Source organism: Papio anubis, chromosome 17 (genome assembly GCF_008728515.1).
Source record: "Papio anubis isolate 15944 chromosome 17, Panubis1.0, whole genome shotgun sequence".
Taxonomy (NCBI): Eukaryota; Metazoa; Chordata; class Mammalia; order Primates; family Cercopithecidae; genus Papio; species Papio anubis.
The window spans coordinates 6,194,952-6,217,285 of record NC_044992.1 but is presented as its reverse complement, the minus strand read 5'-3'; the positions used below and the strand labels follow the sequence as shown (position 1 = coordinate 6,217,285).

Here is a 22,334-nt window from a genome sequence, read left to right as displayed (position 1 = left end):
TTCCCTCTGACCTGGGTCGGGTGGGCAGCTGTGGTTGCTGGGGCTCGGTGGGGCCCCTCCAAGACGCGCGTCCGCATCTGCCCGCCGGGTGTCCGCGGGGCGCAGTGTCCACTGGAGCGCGAGAGCCCCTGGGACCGCGGAGGACAGTGGCCTGGCCTCCCCCTGCGATCGCCCAGGAGCTCAGGGGCAGAGAGTGCGAGCGGGGAAAGGGGGTCCTGCACCCAGAGCGGGGCGTATGTGGCGAGGAAGCCAGGGAGGCCCGCGGTGCAGAGGGCGCGGGGTGTGCGGGGACACCTCCCGGAGAGACATGGTGGGGGCGGAAGTAAGGAGATGGAAAGGAGAGGGAGATCGGGGAGATGGACCTGAGAGACCCAGAGGCCTGCAGAGATTTTCATCCGGGACCCTTCAGAGCCCAGGAAAGAGCAGGTGCGGACGCGGGAGGGCGCCTCACGCCAAAGCGGGTAGCACCAGGGACCTAAACACGCCCCGCTTGGCAGCCCCGGGACGCACCTCTGCCCGGGTAGCGCAGCAGAGGCTTGGAGAGCGAGAGGTGGTAGGGCCCAGGCTGCCCCTAGAGGGCTGGCCCGAAGCGTTAGAGTCCAAAGACGCCTCCCGCCGCCGCCGGGTGGCAGAACTGGGGGCAGGCGCGTCCCACCGACCCCGAGGGGTGGCCCCGCCCCAGGGCCGTGGGGAGGCGCCCCCGTGCGGGGCGGAGTTGTCACCGCCCCCTCCCCAATCCCCAGGGACTGCGGCCCCTTCTTAAGCCCGCGGCGCTTCTAGCTGCCCCTCACTCGTCTCGCCCGCCAGTCTCCCTCCCGCGCGATGGCCTCGGCGCTGAGCTATGTCTCCAAGTTCAAGTCCTTCGTGATCTTGTTCGTCACCCCGCTCCTGCTGCTGCCACTCGTCATTCTGATGCCCGCCAAGGTCAGTTGCATCTCCAGGCAGCCCTTCGGACACCGGGCGCCCGGTGCCCACTAAGGGGCACCGAATCCGGGAGCCCTGAGCTGGAGCGCACGGATTTTACCGGGGGCACAGCTCTCCCGGGGCGCGCGCACTCAGGAGCTCCAGGTGCCAGATGGGAGGTGCCCTGTAAAGAATCCGAGGGGCATGGCGACCCCAGGGCGCACCACCCTTGGGGTTTACAGATCCCAGGGCGCAAGAGCCGTCCAGGCAAGCACAGAAACCTCGAAGTGAGCACAGATCTCAGTCACACAGATCCCAGCCTTAGGCTCAGCCCCTGGCTCCGAATTAAATCTCCCCACAGTGCATAACCCCGTTTCCTCCCAAAATGCCACCTGCGCCAACAGGGAACCTGGGAGCTTGCCTTTCCCTCTCTCTCTCCTGTCTTTTCCCTTCGCCACAGAAGACTTCAAGCTGTAGGTGACTTCCGCCGTCAGGAGGGACCTATAGGAAAAAAATCATCACCCACGTGGATCCTGCGCTGTCTTTGCCACTCTCTGGTCCTTCCTTGGGCCTTAGTGTCTCTATCTGTGATCCACATTTCTTCCAACCTGAAGCGCCACATCTGATTCATAATCCTGCCCCAGGCTGCAGGCAGGTCGGGGTTGGCCTGCTTTGCCTGCTGCCTGCTGGGGCTGTAGCAGGAGGCGGGACACATTCCCAGAGCTCACGCCTTGGGTGGCAGGACCTGGAGTCGCAGGGAAGCTTCCTCCCAGGCCCTAGTCTCCTAATGCTTCTGTGAGGGAGACAGAGAATGAATGGCCTTGGCCGCAGGGTGGGGGCAGGCTCCACTGGGCTGTGCACAGCCAGTTTGGCAGAGGCCCGAGCCCTTTGAAGCCTTTTGTGGCTGCTGGCTGCTCCTTCCTCGTTCCTTCTTTCAGCCCTTTCACTCTCGGCCCAGACAGGAAACCTCCAGCTCCCCCGCTCCCCTCCCCAGGCAGGTTTGGGAAACAGAGGAGCTCTTCAGGGGATGCTCTGGGGGGAGCTCTAGAGGAAGGGAGTGCACTGGGGTGTCAGGAAGCCAACCTGCAAGAGAACTGGACTTCCACCATTCTCTCATCTGTGTGACTTTAGCCAAGTGCCTGTGCTCTCTGGGCCTTGGTGTTCTCATCTGTACAATGGGGCTAGGCGGTTTGGTTCTGACACTTTAAGGCTTTGGGAATCAAAAGGGATTAACGTCAGTTCCTAGGATGGGGGAGGGGGAGACTGGGAAGAGCCCTTGGGTGGGCCTAGCACAGGCCCTGGATGGGTCAAGGACAGCAGATCCAACTGTGGAGGCTCTGCAGTTGCCGCACCACCTGTGAGCAGCCACACTTCCTCCCTAGCAAGAAGTTTGGGGCTGTTATTGTCCAGGGGAAGGAGCCAGGCAGGAGAGCTGCGACTTCACCTCTGCTGGTAGGGAGTGACCTTCCCTGGAAATGATTGTAGTAGCTTGGCTGACCTTCCTGCCCCAGGAGACCCCACTCTCACACACACACACACACACTCACAAACACAAACACACACACAAACACACAGACACACAAACACACAAAACACAAACACACAAAACACAAACACACAAACACACAAACACACAGACACACAAACAGAAAACACACACAAATACATAAAACACACAAACACAGACGTGCAAACACACAAACACAGACACAAACGCACACACAAAACACACAAAAACACACACACACAAACATACACAAACACACAAAACACACACAGACACACAAACACACACAAAAACACACACACACAAAAACACACAAGCACACACACACACCCTGAGCTGGAAACCGCAACTCAGTGTGTGTGTGTGTGTGTGTGTGTGTGTGTGTGTGAGAGAGAGAGAGAGAGAGAGAGAGAGATTAAGCTGTCCTGTGAATGAGGACCAGGGAAGGGAAGCAGAGAACTCAGGGAGAGTCCTTCCAAAGGCTGCCTTCATGAGCTTTCCTTCTGACGGGGTTGGGTGAGGACCCTGGACATTGTCTTCTTGTTTTTTCCCTTTGTGCCTGTTTCGGTCACCATGCGTCCACCCTCCACGGCCACCCCATTGTGCAAGGAAACCCAGAGGGTACACAGCACAGGCAGGGCAGCTGGGAAGCTGGTGAGAAGCTGGCAGGACCTTGGCAGCCTGAGCAACACAGTCCTTGCCAGGAGGTGACTCCCAGGGCACACCACCCTCTCCCAACACCCAGGCCCCTCTCCTCACCGGCTGTCTCCAGTTCTCCTGTCTCTACCTGGACTCCCTCCTGGTCTCATCTCTGCTCCGCTTTCTCTATCCTTTCTCTGGGTCCTTTTTTATTAAAAAAAAATTTAATACAATAAATGATAAATTTATTGTATCATTTATTTTATTAAAATGTAAAAGTTTTTTTTTAACAAATCTGTAAGGTATAAAATAAAAATTAAAATACCCTCAAATCCCATAAGTTACTCATATTTTGATGAACATCTTTCCAGAAACCAATCTCTTCTCTCTCTTCCCAAACACACACACACACACACACACACACACACAAATACACACACACACAGAGTAGGTTTTGCCTGCATTTTTTCATTAAGTGGTGTGTCAGGAAACCCTGACTTGTTAGTGTTAAACTTTTCTAACATCTGCTTCCCATCCTGCCCTCTCCCTTGACACTGTGGGGGCATTCTAGACTAGGGGGATCAAGCCTGTTGACTTCAGGGATGAGGCACCTCCTGGGCTTCCAAATAGTGGCATGGAGGTGAGGGGGCCGTTAACCTTGTGTCTCATCCTCTTTCCTAGTGGGTCTGTTTGACTCCTCCAGGAACACACAGTGTACACTGGTGACGCACGCCACCTACTGCTTCTAAGTTTAGAGAATCAAAAGTTACCGAGGACTTTGTGCGCCATATGGGAAGAACGAGGACTCTTAAATCCACCATTTGCAGATGAAGACATGAAACAAGAGGGGATAGGGGCCAGGATTGGGAGCAGGAGGAGTAATTTACGAGCTACATTGTTTAGAATTGCTATCACCTGATGATAGTAAGAAGCAAACTAATGTTTAGCTAATATTATTGTTTTAAAATTCTCTCCGATGTGCCCTCTTGTTGTCTGCCCCTGGAGGGGATCATTCTCATGGCCTGCCCAGTGGTACACCCCTGACACCAAGGCCCAAAGAAGTTAGTGGCTGCCAAAGGCCAGACAGTGGCTGACAGTGGGCGCCAATCATATCTGTCTGGTGTCAAAGCCTGGGTTTCCAGTGACGCTGCTGTTCCGCCTTTAGTTCAGTGGCTGTCAGCCAGCATTGATCCTTTCTCCTGCCCTCACCCTGCCCCACAACAGGGGACCTTTGGCAAAGTACATAGACATTTTTTGCCGTCCCAAATGGAGACAGTCTTACTGGCATCTCACAGGTGGAAGCCAGCGGTGCTCTAAACATCCTGCAGTACACAGCCCCCACAACAAAGAATCATTTAATCCAAAATGTCAGTGTGCCGAGGCTGAGTAACCCTGCCTTGCCAGTAGGGAGGTGCCCTGGGTTGCTTGTGGGATGCTGAAAAAGATGTATTTCTTGTGGCTGATAACACAACCCCGACAAAGAATTTCTAAGTCTTCCTGCAATGTTTCGTGCAAATAATGCATACGCTCTTCTGGGTGATGAGAAGCAGGGATTGTGTACAGGTGCATCTGTTCTTCCGCAGCGTTGTCAGAGTTAAACTCAGATGAATGCTATTGATTCCTTTAATAAGCATTTGCAAAGATGGCCGGGCGCGGTGGCTCACGCCTGTAATCCCAGCACTTTGGGAGGCCAAGACAGGTGGATAATCAGGCTAGGAGATGGAGACCATCCTGGCCAACATGGTGAAATCCCGTCTCTACTAAAAATACAAAAGTTAGCTGGGCGTGATGGCACTTGTCTGTAATCCCAGTTACTCAGGAGACTGAGGCAGGAGAATTACTTGAACCCAGGAGGCAGAGGCTGCAGTGAGCCTAGATCGCACCACTGCACTCCAGCCTGGGGACAGAGCAAGACTCTGGCTCAAAAATAAATAAATAAATAAATAAATAAATAAATAAGCATTTGTAAATATATCATAAGTGTTAAACCTGTTCTGGATGCCGAGGACAGTGATCTACAAATACAGCAGGTTCTTGAATAATGTCGATTCATTCAACATCATTTCATTATAATGTTGATGGGAGGAGGAGGGGAAAGGAAGGATCCCTTGAGCCCAGGAGGTGGAGGCTGTAGTGAGCTGTGATTGTGCCATAGCACTCCCGCCTGGACAACAGAGCGAGACACTGTCTCAAAAAAAAAAAAAAAAAAGAAAAAAGAGCGAGAGAGAAAGAAAAGAAAATGATTGCCAGCTGGGGCCACTGTCTGTGTGGAGTTTGCACGTTATCCTCGTTGTCTGCATTGGTTTTCTCCAGCTACTGTGGTTTCCTTCCACATCCCAAACCTGTGCACGTTAGGTGAATTAGAGTGTCTGCAGGGTCCCCATCTAAATGAATGTGGGTGTGGGTTCATTGTGCATTCTGCAATGGGATGGCATCTTATCCAGGGCTGGTATCTACCTTGTACCCTGAGCTGCCAGGACAGGCTCTGGCCACCCAAGACCCTGACCTGCCGTAACTGGATAATTATCTAACTTGTTTTTATTAATGTTTCTTAAGCATATGTATAGCTCACATTCCTTTCCGTGTTTAATACTGGAAGTGTTTTGGTCCTTATTTAGGATCTCTGTGATGTTTTTGTGAGCAGAAATACGCTATAGAAATTTAACTGTTGTTTCTAGCAATTTGCCTATGGGAATATTGGCTTACGTTGTTTCGCTTACACATTGCAGTTTCCAAAAACCAATCAATGATGTTAAGTGAGGACTCACTGTGCTGTTTGTGCTCTCGAGTCACGCACTGGTTGTGGTGGTAGAAGGACAGTTGAGGAAACAGTGACAACCCCATATGCTAATGGCTGGGGAGGGTACTTAGAAGAAGGGCGCAAACCAGACTGTGGAGGGGGGGCAGGGAGACATCTAAGAAGGAACTCTGAGGTTGGGCGTAGTGGCTCACGCCTGTAATCCCAGCACTTTGGGAGACTGAGGTGGGCGGATCATGAGGTCAAGAGTTCGAGATCAGCCTGACCAACATGGCAAAACCCCGTCTCTACTAAAAATACAAAAATTAGCCTGGTGTGGTGGCGCACGTCTGTAATGCCAACTCCAGAGGCTGAGGCAGGAGAATCGCTTGAACCCAGGAGGTGGAGGTTGCAGTGAGCTGAGATCGTGCCGTTGCACTCCAGCCTGGGCAATAGGATTGAAACTCTGTCTCATAAAAAAAAAAAAAAAAAAAAAAAAAAAAGCCAATGAAAGATAAAACAACCTAGGGAGGTGGCTAGTTTTATTATATAATAATTATTATTTTTATTTCAATAGCTTTAGGGGTACATGTAGTTTTTGGTTACATGGATGAATTGTATAGTGGTGAAGTCTGAGATTTTAGTGCACCCATCACCCAAGTAGTATATGTGGTACCCAATATGTAGTTTTTCAATCCCTCACTCCCCTCCCACCCTCCCTGCTTCTAAGTCTCCAGTATCCATTCTACCACGCTATATACCTTTGGGTACCCATAGTTTAGCTCCCACTTATAAGTGAGAACATGCAGGATTTGGCTTTCCATTCCTGAGTCACTTCTCTTAGAATAATGGCCTCTTAGGTGGCAAGAGCAAAACTCCATCTTAAAAAAAAAAAAAGAAAGTAACAGATATTTTAATCTTCTTTTCCTTCTCCTCTTCATCCTTTCTTTTCTTCCTCCTCTGTCCCCCTTCCTCTCTTTCTTCTATCCCTTCCTCCTCCTTCTCCTCCTTTTTCCTTTTCTTCCTTGTCCTATTCTTGATCTTTTCTTTTGAGAGGTAGCTAATCCAAGGTTTGAGAAGATCAAAGAACGTGCCTAGAACCACACCTCTGGAAAGGAGGGAGGCAGGGAGGAGGGGTGGGAATGGGGCAGCAGTCCTTTGAGGATAGATGCTATGCCTGCCTCCCCAGCCTGACCCCAGAAAGCTGTGCTGACTAGGGCTGGGGAACAGGATGACTTTGAGTGGATTCCCTCTGAGATCACCCCTGCATCTTGACAATCCACGCCAGCTGCCGTCCGGAGGGTTCTGGGGGTAGGGAGAGTGAGGCGGCCACATGCCGAAGCCTCAGGACTGTCTCTTCAGTTTGTCAGGTGCGCCTACGTCATCATCCTCATGGCCATTTACTGGTGCACAGAAGTCATCCCTCTGGCTGTCACCTCTCTCATGCCTGTCTTGCTTTTCCCACTCTTCCGGATTCTGGACTCCAAGCAGGTAAGCAGACCGAGGGGATCCTGGTGACTTCCTGGTTCTCCCCTTATCTTTTTCTGTGGTCCTCTCTGTGAGCCGCACAGGCCTGGGGGTGACCGGAAAACTCTCCATTGTGGGTTCTCCCTGGCAGGGAGACACCACTCGGGCCTGCATCCCCACTCCAAGCGGTCCCTGAAGTCAGCATCTGGGACTTGGGTGGCTCTAGTGTGTGGCAAGGGGCAGCCCTGATGGGGCCTTCGTGCCACGCTCCAGGTGTGTGTCCAGTACATGAAGGACACCAACATGCTGTTCCTGGGCGGCCTCATCGTGGCCGTGGCTGTGGAGCGCTGGAACCTGCACAAGAGGATAGCCCTGCGCACGCTCCTCTGGGTGGGGGCCAAGCCTGCACAGTAATTACGCCTTCTCTCTCTTGCCACGTGGCTCTGCATGAGCCCCAGGGCTGCAAGGGGGTGGAGGGTGGCACACACCGGGCCGCCCACTGGTGAGGGCTGGCCATGGGCTTACCTGGACTTGGCTGGGTGGGGCACATTATAGCTTTAGCTGGAGAGACCAGATGCATGCGTGGTGGTGGCACATGGTGAGCAGCAGTAAGTAAGGGTCCTCTGAATCCAGAGGAGGTGGGTCAGCAAGAGTCCTTGCAGGCTTGGAAGGCTTCCTGGGGGAGGCAGCTAGCTGCAGGGTTCCACAGGGAACAAATTGGATAGAGGCTGGATCAAGCTGTGTCTAATGGGGTAGGGGAAGCAGGCCAGAAGTGGCTCAACCACCCAGCTCATGGGGAAACAGAAAGGTCCTCTCTCCAAGCTGGAGCATCTATTCCCACTGCAAAGAAGCTTCTTAACTTATCTCCCTGACATCACTCAGTACCCCAGCTTCTCTCTCCATTTTCAAGATCTCCCCTGCCAATCTAGCTGGCCATTTCCAGCCAAGCCATGGAGTCAATATAACCACAATCATAGCCATAATCAATCATGATCATAATGCGTATATTGAGTGTCTACAAGGCCCCAGGCATGATGCCAGAAGCTTATTCATTGCCTCATTTAATTCTCACAACTCTGAGAGCTGAGGATTCTTCTTACCGCCCACATTCTGTGGATGAGGAATTGGAGGCAGAGAGGGGTAAAGTGATTTGCTCATGGACACACGGGGATTGAACTCAGCTTCTCTGATAAGGTCTGTGTCCTCTCTAATCAGAAACTCAGGGCACATCTTCCTTTTGAGGCAATGTGTCCCCTCAATGATGCCATGTCCCAGGCCCAGCCCTTGGGAGTCAGCTCCTGGTCAGTTCACGGTAAATTCCTCCTGAGGCGCCCCTGTGCCGGGGACTGCGCTAGACCCCGAGCACACACAGACGCTGGCCTGCCCTGCAGGCGACCCATGCCCGGGGCTCCCTGGGTGCCTCAGACTCCCCTGAGCAGGGGTCTTTGTGGCTCTCTGATCTCTGTTACACATCCTGGCATTGATTCCTTCTAGTGACTGGTTTAGCGTCAAATCGAAAGCCATCGTATTTTCTAGAAACGAGAGACCCCAGGAAAGGGGACCTCGGGGCCCTCAGAATTCTTTTTCTTGGCCCCCTTGAGTGGCCAGCTTGGGTGGGAGGCCACTCCAGTGGGGTTCATTCTGGAGCACGTTGGAGAGCTTCCACTTCCAAACCCAAGTTCATACATGCTTCTCTCTCCTTCCTGCCACCTGGCTCCTCTGAGCATGGTCTCCAGTTGTCCAAGGCACTGGCTGTCCTGCGGGTCACCTGTATGTGAGGCACCCTTGGTGCCTTGAAATAGCATGTAGAAGCCTTGGTTCTTCTAAGACAACTCCATTCAAGCAAACTCTCCCCCTCCTCCTAGCCTGGGTCCCAGGCTTTTTTTCTTTTTTTTTTTTTTAATGGGTCCATAATGTCCGCCTGTGAGGACAGCAGCTTGGGCCCTGGTGCAGAACAGCTTCTAGGTCCCTTCTTCAGGCTCCTATCCCTGCCCCTGCTCCTACCCCCGGGTGAACTAGGAGCCCTGAGGAGGAGCCTGGCTGCAACAGGGCCCGCAGGCTGAGAGTAGTCAAGCTCCTTCTGCCCCTAGCCTTGGACAGCTGGGGCGTGTGGAGCCACAGAGCAGAGTCAGGCCCTGCCCTACTCACAGCCTAAGGAGAGAGCAGACGTGGAAACAGGTGCTTTGAACCCAGCACAGCGATGATGAGAGTAAGCGGGAGGATTGAGAACGGCCAGACCAGCCCCACCTGATGCACACTGAGAGGGTGGTCCCGGGCGAGGGACGTTGCTTGGGCAGGCTCTGAAGGACCATGAGGAGTCTTCCTGATAGACGGCAGAGAAGGGAGCAGGGGTTATAAGCAAAGGGAGTGTATTTTCTGAATACTGTTTGTGTGATCAGTTCCACTGCAGCATGGAGGGGTCAAAGTGTATATGCGGGGGCGGAGGGGAGATGGAGGGGACGGAGTGGCAGCGGGAGAAGAGTCACACTTTCCCAAGCTCCCTCCCCAGCTCACCTTACCCCTACTCTGCTTAGCCCTTCTGAACTTCTGAGAGGTGAGGCAGGGTTTGGGAGTGGGTGGGAATTTCCTAGCCAGAAGTAGGAAGCTGGGGCTGCCTGCACGTGGCAGTATTCCGGCATACCCCAGGGCAAGCTCATATTGAGTTGGCACCAGCTGGATGCCTGGGCTTCCCCTGCTAGATGGTGGAGCAGGGGTGCTCCTTACAACCATGACTGGATCTGAGGCCTCTTGGTAACCCCAGAAGCAAGCAGAGTAGACATCAGGAATGTGTGTGGGAGAGGCGGGAGGGAGAGAGGAATGGAGGAGGCAAAGAAGGGAAGGAGGGAGGGAGGGGAGGCTCTCAAACTGTCATTCCTATTCGAATATCCGATCTTGAATTGGCCTCAACACCTGTGCATCCCTGCAGGGGTGGACCCAGTCCCCAGCTGCTTCCCAGGAAGTATGGGGGTGGGGTGGGGATTCTCTGGCTTTCCTCCCTGCCCCTCCTCTGCAGGTTGATGCTGGGCTTTATGGGCGTCACCGCCTTCCTGTCCATGTGGATCAGTAACACGGCAACCACGGCCATGATGGTGCCCATTGTGGAGGCCATATTGCAGCAGATGGAAGCCACGAGCACAGCCACCGAGGCCGGCCTGGAGCTGGTGGACAAGGGCAAGGCCAGTGAGCTGCCAGGTGAGCCCCTGGCCAGGGCACTGCCAGGCCACAATAGCAGCCTTCCCCTCCCTCTGCTGGCACATGCTTTGGCCACCCCCTTCTCCCTGTCTGCTTCCTGGAACCCTCCTTTAAACACGCATAGAGAAAAAAAAAAATAGAAACTACTGTTGTCGTAAGTTTTAGGAAGGGAATTATTGCATAAAAGTTAGATCCTTTAATAGAGCTTTGAACAAAGTCCCACCCTTGGTTCCCATCAGTTGCAGAAATCAGTGTGTTCACCTGATTATTCATTTGGACATCTTTCAAGCACTTACGGGTGCCCCTCTCTCCTTGCTACTCCTGCTCATCCTCAAGGAGGCCTTCTCTGACCTCCTTGAGCAGCTCAAATCCTTCCGCTCTCTGCTCCCATAGGTCTTGGACTTGGTGTCCCATGCTTGCTTCTCTGCTAGGTGCCAAGCTGAGGAAGGCAAGTCAGCATCTGCCATGCCGTCTGCCATGTCCCCTTACCATCCCCAGCCCAGAGCAGTAGACTCAGGGTCTGTGGCTGACGGCCTGATTGCCAGACCCAGGGCAAGGTCCTGGGGCTTACAGAGAGGAATTGGGCACATCCCTGCCAACAACTCTTATGGAGCCCAGTGGGGCAGCTAAATCAGCAGAGCTGGGATCTCCCAATCCTCAGGTCAGCAGCAGAGTCAGGAGCCGGGGCTGGGCAGGCAGCCCCCATGACCAGCTCAGCTGACAGCACTGTGCCCACCACAGGGAGCCAAGTGGTTTTTGAAGGCCCCGCTCTGGGGCAGCAGGAGGACCAAGACTGGAATAGGTTGTGCAAGGCCATGACCCTGTGCATCTGCTACGCGGCCAGCATCGGGGGAACTGCCACCCTGACTGGGACGGGACCCAACGTGGTGCTCCTGGGCCAGATGAACGAGTGAGTCCTTGGTCACACCTTCTGGGGACTACAAAGTGGGTACCGGGGCTGGAGGGACCTGCCCATCTCTCTCTGCCCCTCCGCACAGTCGTGGAGCTCGGGGCAGCCAGACCTGGCCTGGGAGCCTGGCAGGGGTGGAAAGATGTGGCCCCATCCAGCCTCTGTGTCCTGGCACCCCTACTGATGCCAGGGGAGCCAACATCCAAGTCTGCTTTCTGCTATGACGCAAGACCCACCACCTGCCCTGGGCTCAGGGATTGTGGCTCAGGGAGAGAGTGTGGATCGAACGCTGAGCTAAAGGCATGGCAGATGACAATGTACTTCCAGACGCTGGGTCCTTGGTTGAAACTTGTAGAAAACAGACACCTCTAAAAGACTCCCCACCACTCCCTTGGCTCACTGCCTTTGGTGGCTAATGGTGATGGTGCCGTGATATCTGAGGTCTACAGATGGTATGAAGGGCTGGGGTTGGGTCATTCACTGCCTCACTGCTTCCTTATAGTCCCACTGATTGCCTTTGAGGTGACAGGTCCCCTTGTGAGGTGTACAGGTGAACCATGGGGTGGTTTGGAACTTTCCAGCCTTGGCCACAAAGGGATGCAGGCCATGAGGACCCCATTTCTGTACCTGGCCTCCTGCTGGGTGGGGCTGGGATCACAAGAGGGAGAGAAACCTGGACCCTGCCGCGCGGTAGTCATGGTCTGTTGAGGGTAGCAAGGTGCCTGGGGCTTCCAGGCACGTCTGGTAAATGAACGTATTAATGGAGGTATGTACTAACTGCAGTGGGCAGGAACAAAAACAAGGTGGTGCCATCCTTTGTAGACAGGAGCCTGGACAGGGGTGGGGAGGGCAGTGGGTACAGGAGCTGAGAGGTGGAAAGGACAGGTCTGGAGCCTGGCTGGGCAGAAACTTGAGGTTCAACAACCCGTTTGTTTTAATTTCGGGAGTGTTTTCTGTAATGATATCCTTACAGTTCTCCAGTAACTTTCTTTGGGAAGAGCAGCCTGTCTGGGCTGAGTGGGGAAAGCTCTGCGTCTGCTTTGACACTCTTGAGCTAAAAGGGGCAGCCGATGGGAGACGGGGCCTGCAGCGGAAGTGGCCCTCCTCCAGCCTCCACTCTGGGAAGCTTTTGAGATTTGCTTTGCTAAGTCAGGGGACCATCCTTTGCAGAAACCCACAGGGTGAGATTGCTGAGGGCTCTGTGGATCCCCAGAGCTATCAGTCAAATTACACGCATGTGTATAAAAGGTGTATTTTTCTTTTCTTTTTTTTTTTTTGAGACAGAGTCTCGCTTTGTTGCCCAGGCTGGAGTGCAGTGGCACGATCTTGGCTCACTGCAACTTCTGCCTCCCAGGTTCAAGTGATTCTCCTGCTTCAGCCTCCCGAGTAGCTGGGATTACAGGCGCCCGCCACCACGCCTGGGTAATTTTTGTATTTTTAGTGGAGACAGGGTTTCACCATGTTGGCCAGGCTAGTCTCAAACTCCTGACCTTATGATCCACCTACCTCAGCCTCCCAGAGTCCTGGAATTACCGGTGTGAGCCACTGCGCCCGGCCACAGGCTAGACCTCAGGAGGACATGGCCCCCACACAGTCCCGCCTCTCAGGGCCCAGCTGCTGCTCCGCCCCCACGCACAGAGCTGGGCTGGCTCCCCACGGCTCAGCATCTGAGGTGGGGACTGGTGTCTCCTTGCAGGTTGTTTCCCGACAGCAAGGACCTCGTGAACTTTGCCTCCTGGTTTGCATTCGCCTTTCCCAACATGCTGGTGATGCTGCTGTTCGCCTGGCTGTGGCTCCTGTTTGCTTACATGAGATTCAAGTAAGTTTGAGCCGCTCACGGCCTCATTATACCTAATTATGCCTCCAAGCTGCAGAAGAGCCTTCAGACTCAATAGGCAGGTTTACAAAGTCCTCTGCGTCTGACCCTGATCTTTCTCCAGCCCCGTCTCCTGCTAGTCTGCCCTCCTGTTCCTTCCACCCCAGGCTGCTCGCTGAGCTTTGCGCACACGTGGTCCCCTCTTCCTGGAATGCCATTCTCTACCTTCCCACCTCCTCAGCCTTCGAGGCTAGCTCAAACGCTGCTTCCCTGACTTTCCCTCCAACCCCCATTCCATCTCTGAGTGGCCCCTGGGCATATCATAGACCTGTCCTTTAGTATCTGCATTCGGGTTCCAGTGACTGAATTCCTCCAGAGCCACTCTGATGCCAGACACCCCACACAACTCCCAGCACAGGGTGCAAGAGCAGGCAGGTTAAAGCAATTAAAGATAAGCTGGTCCCCATGTGCCAGTTCGACATTGCTGGATGAGCTTCCTCTTGGCCGTGTGGGTTCATCAGGCCAGGTCACGGCAAACCTGTGACTTAGCTCCGAGCTAAGCGCATATGCTCTGTGCCTCACTGCACGGGAAGTTTAAGTCGAGTAAAACCAGGAGTGATTACAACCAAATCCATCCAAACCCAGACATTTACGGAATACGTCTGATGTTCCCAGTAGTGTACAGGTCCTAGAAAGTTTACCTTCCTGTTCCTAGCACACAGGCAAGTTCATCAGGGGTCACCTTTGAAGGCAGCCAGACTTTGGACAGAAACCATGACCTGTGGCTGACAAATAGCTTAAAAAAAAGTTATTGTTTTTCTAAAACACACAAATTTATCTGTGGTGCAAAGGTGATGAGACCACAGCAGGATGGAAAGTACTCAGCTCTGAGTTAAGTGCATGTGCTCTGTGCCTCCGTCCACAGGGAGTTCGAGTCAAGTCAAACCAGGGGAATGTGTGACCAGAGCTGCAAGGCAAAAGTGCCCACGGAAACCCGTGATTTCATGGGGAAAATAAGGAATTTTCCTAAGTTTTCTTCTGAAGGAGGAACTGTTCTGAAAACTCCTATTAAAAAGTTGCTATACAGGCCGGGCGCGATGGCTCACACCTGTAATCCCAACATTTTGAGAGGCCGAGGTGGGCAGATCACCTGAGGTCAGGAGTTTGTAACCAGCCTGGCCAACATGGTGAAACCCCGTCTCTACTAAAAATACAAAAGTTGGCGTGGTGGTGCACGCCTGTAACCCCAGCTACTCGGGACGCTGAGGCAGGAGAATTGCTTGAAGCCGGGAGGTGGAGGTTGCAGTGAGCCACGATCATGCCACTGCACTCCAGCCTGGGCGACAGAGCAAGACTCTGTCTCAAAAAAAAAAAAAAAAAAAAAAAAAAGTTGCTATATACATTCAAAACAATCATAATAATGATAGTAAGAATAACAATATTAATGATCATTGCCCAAACCCTACTCTGTCCTGCCCGTGGACGGGGCAGGGGAAACTGTTCTCATGGCTGCCTGGCCACCCAGTTTGACTTTGACAGTAGCTGTCTTTGCCCTGCCTCTTGGATCTGCACCAGGGCCAAAGTCCTGTTCATTTGCTCACATCCATCAAACAGGTCGCTCAGGAGATGGTCCTGGACCTGCTGCAGGTGACCATGTATATCTCCTCATGGGGCAATAGAAAAATAATGACAAACATTTATTGAGTCCTCATTATGTGCCAGACACGATTTCGAATGTTCGAGTGCTCTTTTTCTTTCTTTTCTTTTTTTTTTTTTTTTTGAGACAGAGTCTTGCTCTGTCGCCCAGGCTGGAGTGCAGTGGTGCAATCTCAGCTCGCTGCAACCTCCACCTCCTGGGTTCAAGCAATTCCCCCTGCCTCAGCCACCCAAGTAGCTGGAATTACAGGAACCCACCAACACGCCTGGCTAATTTTTGTATTTTTTAGTAGAGACGGGGTTTTGCCATGTTGACCAGGCTGGTCTTGAACTCCTAACCTCAGGTGATCTGCCCTCCTTGGCCTCCCAAATTGCTGGCATTACAGATGTGAGCCACCTCGCCTGGCCCAAGCACTCTTAAACTTAATTTTCACAACAACCTGTGAGGTCAGCACTATTATTATTATTCCCAATTTACAGACAAGGCCGCTGAGGCATGGAGAGGTTATGTAGTCGACACAGGGGTGTGTCACAGGGAAGCAGGGGGACTGAGACTTAAACCCAGGCATTTTGGCTTCCACTGCGCATGGCATCTGCTTTTGGGGAGGCTGAGGGTTGCTGCCCTTAGTTGCCTCCAGACCTAAGCATGACCAGGTGTCACAAGCACTAGTTGGGGCCCGAGGCTGCCCTAGAACCCCAAGGCCTGCTGAGAAAGAGGAGGGAGACAGCGTGGCGCTGGGGCCAAAAGGGCACCATCCGCTTCTTGTCTGGCCAGAGGCGGATGTCAGGCCCCTGGAGACTCGCAGCCAAGAACCTAAAGCTGAGTCCACCCAGCCTGGCACGGCCTTCATCAGCTCTCATTGACTGGCAGGGGAGCCTGAGAGTGTCTGCACAGGGGTCTTCTGAGCATGCTCGTGGTGGGGTGCGTGGCTGCAGTCCAGTCCCACCCCTTCCCGACGGGCCACTCTGGTTTGGACACACGCAGTGTGGCTGGCCGGGGTGGCTCACAGGAGTTTTGTTTTGGTTCCAGATCTGGAAGGTAGAGGACAGCTTTTACATTCGGTTTGAGTAATGGGAGCAGTGCTCTGGCCCAAGCCACGTCCTGCCACAAACTAGGACCTGGTAGTCCCTGCCTGGCTTTGTGGCCTCATGGGCCTCCCCACCTGAGCCCAGGGAGCACCTGTCTCAGCTGCAGGAAGCAGCTCCACTGTCGGCTCTGCCCTCACTTGAGTTCCTCATCTGAACGATTGTGGAGAACGGGGTTAAGGTCTTTGCCTCTAGCCTAATTCAGAAAAACTACCTTGCTGAGGAGCCTCGTGTAGCCTCCTAGGCTATATGTAGCCAAAAGGGCCAGACCCCACCCCAGGTCCCCCAAGAACTACATGGGATATTATTACTGGTTGTATGTAACTGTCCCAACCAGGCTCACCTCCTGTAATAGCGATGAGGGTTCTTTGGGACCCCTGCCAGGGCGGAGGCATGCAAAGCTCAAGGATCTCTCCCCTCTTCTTGGCTCTACAGCACCTTCAGTCCAAGTTTACCATGGTGCATCATGGTGAAGGCTGTTCTGCTGCAGAAGGACACTGTGGTCCCCACCCCCTGACCCTGACCTAGGCCTCTCACAGGCCAACTGGATCAATTCACTTGCATCTCATGCCAGCCTGGTCATCACCAGATGAAATTAACCCAGAGACTGAGAGCAAAGCTGCTTAGCACGAGAGGCTCTGAAGGCTTAGCGGTCCCACTGTGGGGCACCAGCACTGGACGGTTACATACTCCATGCAGCCCCTGAGTCTACAGCTACTGTGGTGCTGGGGATGAGCCGCCAGCACCAAATGTAGGCTCTGGCTCCTGGGCCACTAGTAATACCAAGGTCACCCCTTATGCTGGAAACCTGAAGCCCCTGGCTGAGCCCCACAGTCTCTAGGACGACAGGTGGCAGCAGATAGGTGCTTGGTAGAGCACAAACTTTACCAAGCCAAGGGCGTGACCGCAGAGAGGCCCCGTCTTACACAGCGGAGCCATCCCCATGCCCGATGTCGGGAGAGTGTCCCTAGCGGGTGGCTCTCAGGACACACAGCCTTGCCCCCTTGCCCAGCAGGGAAATGATAGCCAGCGGTGCAGACCTGAGATCCCATCAGTGTTGCCTCCTTTTCTGACCCCTGAGCACCCCAGAAAGCTGTGACCTGATGTCCTGGTGCCCCCATGTACCAGGCCAAGCCACCATCACACCAACACTTGGCCCTCACACTCTCCAAGGCTGTTCACATCCAGCACCGGCTCCAGGAATGAGATCCTATTCCATCAATCCCTGCCCTCCTCTGATTATGTCTCAGGGCCCCCAGGAGGGCTCTCACAAGGGAGGGCTCTCCAGGACAATACTCCTGGCCTTGCCCACCCCTTCAAACCAACAGTGGCTGGAACTGGAATGTGTGAATGGACTCTTCAGCATACCTTAAGGCCTTTGTCCTGTGCACAGTGGCCCCAGTTATCCCCTGTCCACAGCTGAGCTCCCCTCTACACCTCCTCCAAGAACCTCCTCTCCTCCCTGCCTCCCCATGCCAACACCACCTTAGGGGAGGCCCTGCAGGGCACCCTGGACAATGGATACTAGTCCCAAGGGTCCCATCCAGGATGGGGGCACCCATCCTGGGCTGGCTTCCTTCCTGCCCTAGCCATGCCTGCTGCTAACCCCAGGGTCTCCTGGATCCCTAATCCTGCACCTCCAGCTCCAGGGAACGCAAGGACCATTCTGCCCCTGACTAGCTCTGTCTTCCAGGGTTCATACTCACTTCCTGCGTCTCCCTGAGCCACCTTGGTGATGGCGGTTGGCATCCCAACACCATCGAAGGCAGCTCCACGCTGAGGTGGAAGGAGGAAGACTTGGGGAGCATGTGAGGGAGCCCTGATCCCACCTTGCACAGGCTCTGGAACTTCTTATGGCCTTCCCCCAAGTGACCCTGGAGCAGCCAGTCTCCAGGTGGCTGGGCACCTGCCAAGACCCTCTAGCCTCTCTACAGAGACTTTTCCCTACTACATTCTGGGATGGAGGAACGGGAGGAGGAAAGAGGCAGGAAGGGCCTTTCTCCAGGCCCCATAGCCGGCGAGGACAGCATTATGTGTCTTTTTGCTACATTCCGCTGTAGAACATTTAGGCTCCATCTGACCAGCACCTGAGCCAACCAGTCTGCCCTGCCCTTCTCTCATCTTTGCATTCTCCAGTTTAAAAAAGTCCTGGGGCTGCGGGCTAGAGAGCAAGAAAAACGAGAAGGCTGCCCTCAAGGTGCTGCAGGAGGAATACCGGAAGCTGGGGCCCATGTCCTTCGCGGAGATCAACGTCCTGATCTGCTTCTTCCTGCTGGTCGTCCTGTGGTTCTCCCGAGACCCCGGCTTCATGCCCGGCTGGCTGACAGTCGCCTGGGTGGAGGGTGAGACAAAGTAAGTCTTTGATTCAATAGAAATCACTGGCTTAGGGCCAGGTGCGGTGGCTCATACCTGTAATCCCAGCACTTTGGGAGGCCGAGGTGGGTGGGTCACCTGAGGTCAGGAGATAGAGACCATCCTGGCTAACAAGGTGAAACCCCATCTCTACTAAAAATACAAAAAATTAGCCAGGCGTGGTGGCAGGTGCCTGTAGTCCCAGCTACTCAGGAGGCTGAGGCAAGAGAATCGCTTGAACCTAGGAGGCGGAGGTTGCAGTGAGCCGAGATCACACCACTGCACTCCAGCCTGGGCGACACAGACAGACTCTGTCTCAAAAAAATAAATAAATAAAAATAAAATTTTTTAAAAAACCCACATCACTGGCTTAGTGCACTGGTGCCTAAATGCTGCTGTTCTCGGCTACAGGTGGCAAGAGGAATGTGGGCCAGGCACTCATGCTTGGTCAAGACTTCTCCTTTTTTGGGAGCTGGGTTTCAGAGAGCACTTTGTGGTTTCATGACTTATTTTTGTTTTCTGACCAAGCTTCACAATAAGACCCCAACTGTGTTCCTGTGGAACTGTGTTCCTCTCCTCCCTGAGTAGGCTGAGCAGAAAATCCTTGGCCAGGCAGGGGTGTCCAGAGCTGTGATGCGAGAGATTTCTTGGGCTGGGAGTAGGGCTCCCAGAGCTTTGGTTTCCAAATCTCTGCTCTGCCATCTTCCCTTTCTTATCTTCACATCTGGTCAAATCCCTCCAAAGACACACATCTAGGGAGCTTCGTAGACAGAGACTTGGCAAAGGGGGTACATGTGGTTTCTTTCCTGGCTAAGACATTGTCAGAATGTAAGAAAGGATGAGAAACATGTACATCCTAGAAAAGGCAGAAGATGTGGGCAGGGAGTTGCTGCCTATGATGGCCATTTCGTTTGGAAGGTAGGCTTGGGTCAGCACCAGAGTCTTCGTGGTCATCCTGGTGAACCCAGAATTCTGGAGAAGCTGGTCAAGAAGAGGTCCTGAAATACACCTATGGAGAATGCGTGCTGAGAGGGGGAGTTAGGCTGCTTAGAATCACCCAAAGTTGGTGGTCAAGAGTGTGGGCATTTTGATTTCCAGTCAGGATTCAGTCTACCACATCATTCTTTTCTTTTTCTTTTTTTTTTTTTGAGACAGAGTCTCACACTGTCACCCAGCCTGGAGTGCAATAGCATGATCTCGACTCACAGCAACCTCCGCCTCCTGGCATTTCTCCTGCCTCAGTCTCCCGAGTAGCTGGTATTACAGGCGCCCATCACCATGTCCGGCTACTTTTTTGTATTTTTAGTAGAGACGGGGTTTCACTATGCTGGCCAGGCTGGTCTTGAACTCCTGACCTCATGATCCACCAGCCTCAGCCTCCCAAAGTGCTGGGACTACAGGCGTGAGCCACCGCACCCAGCCACCACTCTTGACCTTGACTTTTAGGGCTATGTGAGCCTGTTTCTTTGCATAGGAGCATTTGGACACAGAACTGCCGGAGTTCGGATGGGTTTGTTGAGTGACTGTCTCTGCGGCAGCTGAGCTGTGCTTTTCCCCACCTAGGTATGTCTCTGATGCCACTGTGGCCATCTTTGTGGCCACCCTGCTATTCATTGTGCCTTCACAGAAGCCCAAGTTTAACTTCTGCAGCCAGACTGAGGAAGGTAAGTCTCCTGTTCTGATGGCCCAGTCATCGGGACTGGAGCCCTGGAAGCAAAGGGTCATTATGGGATTCCCTGGGCCCTAGAAGGAGACAGTGCCTCCCAGATAAAGCCTGGGAAACAGTGGCTTTCAAGCTACCGGTGGTATTATTTAGTGCAAAATCTCTTTTTTTGCTTTTTAACATTTGAATTTAACATTTGAAATTTTATCTATTGGCCGGGCGCGGTGGCTCAAGCCTGTAATCCCAGCACTTTGGGAGGCCGAGACGGGCGGATCACGAGGTCAGGAGATCGAGACCATCCTGGCTGACACGGTGAAACCCCGTCTCTACTAAAAAAATACAAAAAACTAGCCGGCTGTGGTGGCGGGCGCCTGTAGTCCCAGCTACTCGGGAGGCTGAGGCAGGAGAATGGCGGGAACCCGGGAGGCGGAGCTTGCAGTGAGCCGAGATCGCGCCACTGCACTCCAGCCTGGGCGACAGAGCAAGACTCCCGTCTCAACAAAAAAAAAAAAAAAAAAAAGAAATTTTATCTACATTACAACAGGAACAGAAAATGTTTCAAATTTTCCATAACACTGATTTCCATTCAGCAATTTTTTGTTTTCTCTCTTCCTCTCAGTCTTTGCTAATATGCCTATCTATTACATTATAATCAAAACACACACCGTTTGAATCCTATTTCTTTGTTGTTTCTTCTTCCGCTTTTGATTGATATTACACTATAAACATTGCCTACTATTGCTACAGTCTTCAGATATATTTTCTCTAATAATGGCATTATATTGCACCGAGGGGTTGCAATCATTCTGCTGTTATAGAACATTTTGGCTGTTTTGAATTTATTTTCATAAATTAATGTTTTCTTCTCTATAGCTTTTCGTTTAAGGGTATTTTTTCTTTAGGATAAACTTCTAGGAGTAACATTGCTGGGGTGATAGAATATAAAGTCTTAATGGCCCTTAAAATGTATGGCCAAATTGCTTCTCAAAAAGGTTATACCAATTTATGATGCTATTAGGAAAGTGTGTAATAGTTTCACCATATCCTCACCAGCAATGTATATATTATTGTAAACTTTAGCTAATTTATAGGTAGGAGATGGTACCTCATTGTCCTTAACGGCTTTATTCTCCCTTGATTGGATTTCTTTTGTCTCCTAATGATGCTCTTGTGTGTGTGTGTGTGTGTGTGTGTGTGTGTGTGTATGTGTATGTGTGTGTGTTTATTTTTCTTCCCAGAAAGGAAAACTCCATTTTATCCCCCTCCCCTGCTGGACTGGAAGGTAACCCAGGAGAAAGTGCCCTGGGGCATCGTGCTGCTACTAGGGGGCGGATTTGCTCTGGCTAAAGGATCCGAGGTAACTTCTCCAGCCACAGGCTGCCCAGAGCCCTCTTCTTGGTCAAGAGGGTGGCGTTTCTCCTCCCTTCCATCCATGGGCTTGTGTGTTTCTATGCCTGCATCCTTCGTATAATCGCACATTCCTTGAGGACATGGATTCTGTCTTGTAATCTAAGAACTCTATGCCACACATAGGGCCTGGAAGACAGAAAGTAACCTTTGAGCGATTGCAGGAATGAGGGAATGAGTGACCATGGTTAGCCAAGAGAGGCAGAGGACACTGTCAGGTACCCTCTGGGGTTTGATCACAATAATCTTTGCTTTGATTTGTCTGAGGGAAATCTTTCTTTCCAGTCCTTGTCAATATTGTTTGCTACTACCTTTGGTCCTTCTACTGGCTGAACTCTTTGTTAACATGGTAGCTACTTCAAAATTTTTCTTTAGCTAAGTATGTAGCAGCATAGGAAGAGAAGAACATGTTGGAAAATACACAAAAATATAACTTTCTTTACCTCCTTCCATTCCTCCTGGGGATAGAAATGAACCAGAAGGAGAGATGAGCCAGCTTGCTGCTGCTGTCCTCCAACCAACCATCTATCCGCCCAGCCATCCAGGAGTGTAATAGACAGACTTGGTCTTATTATTGCTGTTTCTTCAATATCTAGGACACAGCCTGGTGCCTAGTGGGTGCTAAGTTTTTGTGGGGGTGAACAAATCCATCTATCTAGTCACCTCTCCATCCATTCATCCATGCATCTATTCATGTCTTCATCCATCCATCCATCCATCTATCCATCCATCCATCCATCTATCTATCCATCCACTCATTCAACCATCCATCCATCCACCCATCTATCCATCCATCCATCCATCCGTCCCATCCATCCATCCATCCATCCATCCATCCATCCATCTGTTCATCCATCCATCCACCCATCCACCCATCTATCTATCCATCCACCCATTCAACCATCCATCCATCCACCCATCTATCCATCCACCCATCCATCCATCCATCCATATTCATCGTCATCCATCCATTTCATTTTCATCCTATCCATCCATCCA

General features: G+C 52.4%; 1 protein-coding gene across 1 annotated transcript in view; it reads left to right on the top strand.

The window, feature by feature from the left end:
- Positions 1 to 739: 739 nt before the first annotated feature.
- SLC13A5 (solute carrier family 13 member 5) overlaps positions 740 to 22,334 on the top strand; it is a 29,026-nt gene continuing 7,431 nt past the window's right edge. The window contains exons 1-9 of the mRNA XM_003912201.3: positions 740 to 924; positions 7,149 to 7,277; positions 7,527 to 7,663; positions 10,267 to 10,445; positions 11,187 to 11,355; positions 13,052 to 13,174; positions 18,050 to 18,265; positions 19,829 to 19,929; positions 21,167 to 21,285. Of these exons, the coding sequence (XP_003912250.1) occupies positions 823 to 924; positions 7,149 to 7,277; positions 7,527 to 7,663; positions 10,267 to 10,445; positions 11,187 to 11,355; positions 13,052 to 13,174; positions 18,050 to 18,265; positions 19,829 to 19,929; positions 21,167 to 21,285 (1,275 nt within the window). The 5' untranslated portion in view covers positions 740 to 822. The remainder of the gene's footprint in view (positions 925 to 7,148; positions 7,278 to 7,526; positions 7,664 to 10,266; positions 10,446 to 11,186; positions 11,356 to 13,051; positions 13,175 to 18,049; positions 18,266 to 19,828; positions 19,930 to 21,166; positions 21,286 to 22,334) is intronic.